This window comes from Lactuca sativa, chromosome 9, assembly GCF_002870075.4.
Source record: "Lactuca sativa cultivar Salinas chromosome 9, Lsat_Salinas_v11, whole genome shotgun sequence".
NCBI classification, from domain to species: domain Eukaryota; kingdom Viridiplantae; phylum Streptophyta; class Magnoliopsida; order Asterales; family Asteraceae; genus Lactuca; species Lactuca sativa.
This window is the reverse complement of record NC_056631.2, coordinates 190917347-190927128: the sequence shown is the minus strand read 5'-3', so window position 1 is coordinate 190927128 and position 9782 is coordinate 190917347. Positions and strand designations below refer to the sequence as shown.

The following is a 9782-nucleotide window of genomic DNA, read 5'->3' as shown; positions in this document are numbered from 1 at the left end:
ATTGACCACTGGCACTTCGCCTCTAGCATTTTCTAGCTCCCGAGCTAGGAGATTCATAAACTCAAGTTGTTGCTGCTCTAGCACGGTTTGCATCATTTCTCGAGTTTCTTCTATAGTGAACTGAGCAGCTCCTGCTCCGACATTCTGAGGTGCTGGACCTCCTTCATTATTGACGACTCTACCGCTCCTTGTGATTGTCATATCATTCTACAGTTGTAAAGGCGATATATATATATATATATATATATATATATATATATATATATATATATATATATATATATGTGTGTGTGTGTGTGTGTGTGTTTATGTGTGTATTATACACATTTAGCACATATTAGTAGTTAAAGCATCTTCCTATAGTACGTTGGTGCTAATATCTAAAGTAACTTAGGCATATATCCTAAAGCAATCTATCACACACCTCACTGATTTATACTTATCATCTAAGGTTAAGTCTAGAATTACCCCAAATTTCTAATTCTCTTAAACTAATGCTCTAATACCAACTTTGACATCTCCTTATTTTCATAACCAATTTAAACTTTTTCTTTACGCTTTAGGTTATTGCGTTGCGGAAAATCACACTTTAATTAAAACAATTTGAGATAATGTAAGTTATTTAATTTTATTAAAATACCATGGATGTCACCATGAATATCCAAACATACAACATAAATACTAAAAGGTCCTGATATAGTATAACATACAAATCTCTTTATTTCACTCAGCATCCCGCCTAATCAATTCTCATAAATCCTAAGACAATGATTATATGGAGGAATCACTCTACCTGATAAGCCGTTTGAGTATCTAGTTGACTACACATCTAGGGGACTATATGGCCAATGTAAGCCATATAAAGGCAACCAATGTTCAGCGCTATTGATAAAGATAGTATCTCATTTTATCTACATTTGTGGGTTATAAGTCCACACTAGCAACGTAATTCACTAAACTGCCTAGAATAGTCAGGTGTTGTCATCTACTCTGGTCGATAACCCAGACATACTTGTCAGTTCTCTGATCTGGACCCACCATTTCTGGTCATCCAAGAAAGAAGTGGAATACGACACTCCACTATAATCTCACACTCCACCCCAGAATGGGACTTGATCAGTATCTAGCCTATTGGGAACTAAATACCTTTTATAAGTCTTATTATAGCTAATCTAGACTTATGCTAAAGACAAATCTATGTCCCATATAGTTCCTAATAGGCATTGCTATCATAGTTATATAAATATTACAAAATACAAATAATTCAAGTAACAAATATGTACTTGATAGTAACTACACACTAACCTGAAAAACGTAGGTGACTCGAGGTTAGGGTTGCGCTTCGCTTTAACACTTTTCCAAAAAACCTAGATGTATAAAGCACTAAGTCTTAGTCTAGTTTTATAATTATGGAGACTATATAAATACTAGTCTAGATTCCTTAATAATTTCAATGTCTACATCAAGATCTATCAAATAAGGAACAACCAGGTAGGATCATCTCGAAGGTATGGTCCGTTTGGTATATAGAGTATACTATTTGAAAATCTCACTTTAAACACCTCACTAAATCCAACCTAAACATTGCTCCCGTAAGTAGATCAATCAGAATGATGACTTGGAATCACTGATAAATCTTAATTATATGTTCATAATAACGACTACGAATATAATTAGAAGTTGCACTTAAAGTAGAGTGAGGTAGTGTTTGTTTTTTGTCTGCATATCTGCGTGGCCTCTTCTGTCTGCGCCGCGCAGACCACGCGCAGACATTAGCCTTCACAGACTGTTTATTTTTTTGAAGACTACAGACCTAAAAATGTCTGCACGCCCTCTTCTTGGCGCAGATGTGGATCAGAGTCTTCTAACATCTTCAGACATCTTATAGCCTAGAAAAACATATATATCTTTATTTTTTTCAAGTTTTTTTTTAATTTATATTTTTTCCAACTTCATTAATGATAACCAATGTGAAAAAAAATTACAAAACTTTAAAAAAAACGTTCGACGATACAAACATGATACTTTTCACAAATTTATAAATAAAGATTTATTACAATAATAGTCGTTGAAGTTCTTTATATAAATATGAAAAAAAATCATAATATATTCTTATATTTTTTTGTCAAATTTTGTAAAACATTATTTAATAGATTATCATCAATTTCTCGAGAAAATATTTATGGTACGTTTTTAATGGATTTAATTGACAAAATCGAAGTTTATTTCCATCCATTTATGTATCAAATTCTTTGATCACTAATTATAATGTTTAGTTATAACTTTGCAACCAAAGTTGTTGGTTTTTATCAAATATATACGTTAATTCATACCATTTTTATTTTTATTTTTTATACAATTATACATAAAAGTTGATCTAGATTCGTTAATTATTTATAACAAAGTCATAAAAATATTAAAAAATCACTTTGAAGTTTAAAAAAAAATCAGTTTATTTAGATTTCAGTTTATTTTAGTAGCCCGCAAATGTTAAAAAAACAAACAGTCTTCTTTTTTCAGACTGCAGACGTTTGGTCTACCTCTTCTACTGCAGAGGTCTACAGATGTGGTCTGCAGACTGCAAACATTTTGCCTCAGAAAAAACAAACAACACCTAAGTGTAACTCAACTTATAGAGTTTTTTGATAATAATCGGGTATGCGGGCAGAACTTAGATCGAGGAGCTTCTATTTACTGGTTATCTGATACTACAAGGCTTCACCAAAGGGCTTAGGAACTCAAGAGTAAGGAGTTAAAAGGTTAGAAAAGTTCCTGAGAGAATTTGTGGAAGGTGTGCAATGAAATGAAGGGAAAACAAACTATATATAGGCCTGGAAGGTGGGGAGGGATGCGCACCATGTATAGGTGTGTCACGCCCTTGGTCAGACGTGATGCAATGGCAGGCAATCGGTGATGGCACGTGTTGACATCTCATGGGAGTTCAGAGATGTGTTGCGACCTTCATCTGGGCGCGCGACTGCACGCGGAAATTTCTGATTTCTTAAAAAAAATTCCGTACGAGCTCCATTTTCGATGGATTTTATATGCAGGCATATCTATCAGCGAGATCTACAACTTTCCTATAGACTCCGTCGGCTAATTCTCACTTTATGTTTATTATTTAGTTTTAGTAGGCCTAGCCTGCTAAAGTCTGTATAAAATTCATAACTTTTCCATATGATATTTGTTCTCGACTGTCTTTATATCCACAGATAGGTACCGACGAGATCTTTGACTCTCGTTTAGATTGTTTTTCCTATCAATCGACCGATTTCCATTTCAGTTTCTGTGTTGTACACTGTTGTACTAAATTGTGTCTAAAGATTCGAAAAATCATAGCTTCTTCGTACGAAGTCTGATTTGAGCATTCTTTATATGCACAATTTCTCTTTTTCGATTACTACAACTTTTATTTAGATTATTTATCCTAAGAAATATTTTATTTTTAATTTATATTTTAGCCCTATATATTACGTTTCGACGTATGATTTTACTCAGATATCATCATTAATAAATACCTAAAAAACTCGCATAAACACACACGTATTTGAATAGTTTACTTTTATTTATTCTCAAAAATTTACGATTGTTAACCGACAAATTTATAGATTTGATAACTAAGCCTAACATGAAACGTGGGTGTTATAGTCAGACCCGATTTGTTAGAGAGAGGTTGGTCAGCGAGTTATGTGGAGCACTGAGGTAGTGCTTAAGACCACTGAGTTGATTCAACAGGTGCATGGTAGGCTGTAGATCGCGTAGAGCCATCAAAAGAGTTACACCGATCGGCGTTGTTTCGATATCGAGTTCCAGGTTGGGGATTATATGCTTCTGAAGGTGTCACATTGGAAATGTATCATCAAGTAGGGGAAAGTTGTAACATCTTGATTTTTCAGGTATTGTTCTTTGAATCTTTTGTGCTTAAGTTGGTTTTGTGATGTTATGCCCTATGTTGAGTGTAGGATAGTCCTTTACACTATGTGTAGGTGAGGGATTGTGGACGGGGGTTCAATGACCTATGCAGAGCGTAGGATTAGGTTACATTAAGTGTAGCTGCGCAAGACCAAAAACCTAAAACTATGGTTATAAGCCTTATTTAAAGGGTCTAACTCCTTGGGATCCACCCCATGATCAACCCCCACCCTCCGTCCCTCAAAACCTTATCCACATTTGTGAGTTTTGAGATCTTGGAGTAACTTGTGTGCTCTTTTTACGGAAGAAGGTGCTTTATAGAACCATATAGAGGCCTCAAGTTGTGTAGATATGGAATTTGCAAGCAAACATCCATCTCTACAAGGTATAAAGTTTCTATCTTGAAGTTTTTTCATGTTAGATCTAGTTTGGTTATGATATTCTATGTATTTTGTCCCCATAATCTTCGTCTATGTGAGTATGGGTTATTCCAGACCAATAGATGTAATTTTCTAATGTTTTTGAGGTCATAGAGTCATAAAAAATGTGAGCTTGGACACTCTCATCCATCCATGCATGACTTCTTCGCATAAGTTGGCTTTATGGACTTAGTGTTTTGGTAGTGTGCTCTTTCTAGCCATGCAAATGGATAAAGTTAAAGACTTTATCCATTAAGATGTCCATTTGGTTTAGTTCTGAAAGTTTAAGGAGCTAACTTTATGTATTAAGAGTTTAATTGAATAATTAGACATCAAGGGGATACCTCGAGCAAAGATTTCTCTATGTAGAGCGTAACGTGGGAATTACGTGTTTTCTCACTTGGACTTCTACACCGAGCGTAGAGCAGTTGCTACACCGAGTGTAGTTCAACTGAGGGTTGACCGTTGACTTTTTAACCCGTTTGACTTTTGGTCAACTATGTTAGGACTTAGTCTTGGAAGGGCGACATGGTCTTTTTCCCCAAAGAAAGATTAATTGTGAACCAAACCCATGAGATTCGAACATAGAACAACTCTTTTTAAGTGCTAATTTTTAAGTGATCACTACTAAGCCAATTTGATGACGTTCATATAACAATAAGCAACCAAGTGATCAACACTAAGTCAACCCGATTTCCTTTTTGTATAACAATAAGTAACCTGAATACAAGCTACAACTTAATATTTTCGTGTCATTTGCCCATAAAAATAAGCATAAATTTCCAAAAAAAAAAAAAACAGCAACATGTTTTAGTTTTGCTATTGATACAATCAATGTACTTTATATTTACCCATATAAGTGATCTACTTTATTTCTAATCATAATAGCAATGTACTTATATTTGTTACCAATGATATCAATATATAATCCGAAACTTATATAATTATTATATATATCAACCATAATAGCAATCTATTAAATTTCCTTACTTGTAATAACCATACATTAAATTTCTTTACCGATACAACAATATAGTATAAAACTTGTAAGCATTAGAGATATTTTAGGTTACTTATTGTTACTATTTGTAAACTAAAAGTGCATTGCAATTTTTTTTTAAACATTATATCATATGGTATTCGAATCCGAAAAATTCCCCTTGAAATGTTAATCCCAAGTGATCATTGTTAACGACCTTCATGATTGTTAAAATAAAATAATGTATTATGCCTTCCTTGGTAGCATAAAGCATGTTTCTACTTTTTGTAATTTTTACTAAAAGTAAAGAATCTTTAAAACCAAATCAATATTATTTTGGGCGTAATTGATAGAAATAAACCTTTAATTTAAGTTGTGGTGACTCAATAATACATAAAAAATATGGTAAGTAACACACAGATTCGTGTTCAAATCCTAACAACATGCAACAAGGCATGTAGCCATAAAAGTTCGTCTACATTAACTCCAAGACATGAAACATAACATCATGTTCACAACATGGATTAATCAATGCACAAAAGCTGTCTCAAAACCCTTATTAGGGAAGTTTCCAAAACAAAACATAGAAGTATAAATCAAATATTTTTATGCCAATCTTCAAATCCAAGTCTAGAGGCAGAAATTCGTTGGTCACATCAAGCACATAAATGTGTGTGGTCATAGCACCATCCAAACAAAGTCATAACTTCACTAAAAAAAACCAATCTTTCATGTAAATAATAACACCCTAAATCAAAGAAACAACATAGTTCAAGTAACTTATTAATGGGAACCCTAGATGAGTATCCCTCAAATGTTTCACACTAGTAAAACCAACAAGAATCCAGCTGCAATTCTTAGCAGAAACAACAAAAACAAGATCTAAAAACAAAGACAAAGACGGGAGACAAAGATCTAACTACAAGTTTGCAGTTTTTTTTTTCTTTTTTTGTAAAAGAAAACCTAAAACCTTACAAATGAAACTCATATCCTCGATCCCTTTTTATGCATCGCCCGTCTCACCAGAGATGCAAGATGATACACATTTTGACTATACGCCGCAAACTGATTTTACATCTCACTCAAAAAAACAAGACCAAAAATGTAACTCAAATTCAATCCATAAAAGAAAAAAAGAACACGAAAATAACTCGCTTATACGCCTTCTATCTCTAAAAGAGCACTCTACTTATCTCTTCAGAAGATACCCAACTTTTTTTTTAATTTTTTTTTAAACTTTAAAACGTGTGCTAACATGGGGATACACCAAACTTCCATCTACTATAGCATATTTTTGAACTCCAAACTAGCCAGCAATTCCTGTACCAAAAAAAAAATGGTGAAATTAGTTTATCATTAAAAGATTTGTTTAATCCATTATAAAGTTTTTAGCTTGAATGATATTTTAACCAACCAATACCCTTGGCAAATATGGGTTTGAATCTTTTTCCTCTTTTATTACATGAGAGAATTACAAATCCTTATTTCTTGATCAAAATCTTGAATTTACCCTCTTTTTTACAAGAAAATACCCTTGGAAGCTTAAAGAAAAGAAGTAGAACCATAACTTGATGTAAAAAGATTCAATCTTTAAAGTTCTTGATCTTCTTCTATAGCTAGCATTTTGATTTTATAGGATCCCATAGTTATTTTCAAAGTATTTTTTAGTTCTATATCAAATATCCATCAAGATTCAAGATTCATGAGTAATTTAAACAAAGAATAAGATAGTGAATTCTTGATACCTCTATTTGGGTGTCGTTTGGCAACACTATAACCAACATAACCAGGAGAAGTTTTAGCCTCAGGGCCATCACCACCAATTCCATACCCACCAAACGAACCCGACCCCTCTTGCTCACTATTCCCTGACCGCCAAGTCGGGTCACCACCATACACGGAGCCGCCACTCCCACCGCCACCACCACCATAAAACTCGGAGAAAGGCCCTTCAAAACCACCATTCGCCACCCCACTACTAGCAACATTTCTACCATAACCACCACCACCACCTCCTAAACCAAAACCACCATCACCACCACCTCCACCATACCCAAGATTCCCACTAGAAGAATTCCCACCACCACCACCACCACCAACACCGCCACCTCCACCACCAACAACCGGAGATGAACCCCAATTAAGACCAGAATTCCCGAAAATACCCCCGCCAATACCCCCACTCCCCGACCCAACATAACCACTTGAACCACTTGAATTTGACCCGTAATTAAACCCTCCATTACCCCATAAATTCCTAGGAGTCGAACTGAAAAAAGAAGTATTCCCTCCATTCCCACCATTTCCACCATTCAAAGCATTCACACCATCAAAACTAATGGGACCCACAAACCGATTTGAACCCCCTACAAAATAAGGACTCATTCCTCTTCCATACCCTAAACTCCTATTGTAATTAGGGCTACTCATACTCATACTTGGTTCAAAATTTAACCCCATTCCAAAATTTGCAAACCCACTTCTAGGAATTTGACTGAATCTACCATCATAGGGTCCATGGGTATACCCGTTAAAAAGGTTACCGGTTCGACCCAATCCATACGGGTATCCACCAAGCATGGTGCGATTAGGGCTAGGTGAAAGTTCTTTAGGGACAGCTCGTTTGACCTCAACCATTTTGCCATTGAGTTCATGGAAAGTTTTTAGGAGTACTTTGTCTACAGCTTCTTCTGAATCATAAGTTATGAATCCAAATCCTCGTGGTCTTTGTGTGTTATGATCGTACATCACCACAACGTCTGTAATTGTCCCGAATTGCTCAAAGTATCTCTTGAAATCGGTTTCAGTGACTGTTGAAGCTAACCCTCCTACAAATATCTTTCTAGTTCGATTTGGATTAGGTGAACCTTGAATGCTACCGCTGTTTCTACTCATTGTGGTTTGATCGTCTCTTGGAACGGCTTTTTTTGCTTCGACCTGGTGGAAATTTGAAGCTTTGTGTTCAGAATGATGGAGAGATTGAGTAAGAAAAGGAATTGGAGAAATTATTACCATTCTGCCATCGATGTTGTGTTTCTCTTTGATAACTCGTTCAGCGACTGCGGGATCGGAGAAGACGACGAAACCAAAACCACGGGCACGTCCGGTGGTGTGGTCTTTCATGATTACGGCTTCCAAGACCTCACCGAAGCTACTGAAATATTCCTGGAGGCGTTCTTCGTTTGTATCCCATGATATCCCGCCGATGAATAGCTTGCCGAGATCCGATTGCATTTTCTATACAACAAAATTAATCGATCAGCAACGTGAATTTCTTCGATAAAGCTTTTAATCGGAAAAGGGTTTGAACAATTTTCAACATAGCGTAGATATTGGTGCGAAATTGGTTCCGGAATGATCGAGAATTCTCATTGCAATTAAGAATTCGATTCACCTAAAAATTTCAAGTTTATGAAGCGAAAATGCAGATCAAACAAACATAGATTAAAAGCAATATACCTTAATTTTAAGTTACACAGAGATTAATACGCCTAATATAAAATGGGTATTATCGGATTCAATCAGGAAAACATCGGATCCCTCGATGGCGACCAATCTAACACCAATTCAGGTCCTCCTGAAAAGGGGTTGCACAGATGAAGGAAATCAATCAATCTAGAAACACACTTTTAGCAAAAAATTAAAAAAAAAATTATAAAATAAAAAAAATCAAATCGAATACAAAAAACAAAGCCGATTAAAGAAATACCCAGATGACAAATCTCGAAACGATTAACAATTAAGATCTGAGAGGAGGAGCAATTAGAACCGAGGGCACGTTCATCCTCCTCGATACTGCCCCTCCGTTTTTGTAGGTTGTTCAGATTTCAATTTCGATTTCAGAATAATATGTCCTTTTGAGAAAGAAATCTTGATGTGAGCTTCTCTCTTCTTCTTTGTATTGTATGTATAAAATGGAAGATGTAGAAAAAAAGATCAAATTTCTATAATTAATTGGAATGATGAATATATGCGGTAGTGTGTGTGAGAGAGAAAAGAGGGGAAGAGAGAGAAAAGAAAAGGAAAAAAGAGAAATAATTTTGGGTGTTTGATCTGATAAATGGAAGGAGTGCATCTCCTCCAATTCGATCCTTATATACTTATTGGGAAAATCCTTTGGTACTACAATCCCATGTATCAGTCTTATGTACATGCATATGGCATAAGCACAGCGTATGGTCATGATGATGGTCATGTAGCAATGTTTGCGACATTTCAGCTGGTAGAGATGATTGATGGACGGTTGAGATCACTTTGTTCGTGGGATTTTACTTTTGTGTTGTGTCTACAATTTGACTTAAATTTCATTTATATTTATTAAATTGTATTTTGTATATTTGATTTGATACCGAAGCATTATATAAAGATAGGATTATGGAATAATCAAGAAAAATTACCATTGTTTTAAATTAGATTTGATAATTTTATAAGAAAAATTTGTACATTGTCAAAATAACCAATATAAGGAATCA

At 35.0% G+C, this 9782-nt stretch overlaps 1 protein-coding gene across 1 annotated transcript; it reads right to left on the bottom strand.

Moving 5' to 3' along the window:
- Window positions 1-6063: 6063 nt before the first annotated feature.
- Window positions 6064-9383, bottom strand: LOC111909010 (heterogeneous nuclear ribonucleoprotein 1). The gene is made up of 5 exons (XM_023904807.3): window positions 9020-9383; window positions 8770-8887; window positions 8323-8547; window positions 7056-8247; window positions 6064-6630 (listed from the first exon to the last, which is right to left on the bottom strand). Exons 3-5 carry the CDS (start codon window positions 8542-8544, stop codon window positions 6617-6619), a joined length of 1428 nt encoding a protein of 475 aa, XP_023760575.1. The 5' UTR covers window positions 8545-8547; window positions 8770-8887; window positions 9020-9383; the 3' UTR covers window positions 6064-6616.
- Between the last annotated feature and the right edge of the window lie 399 nt (window positions 9384-9782).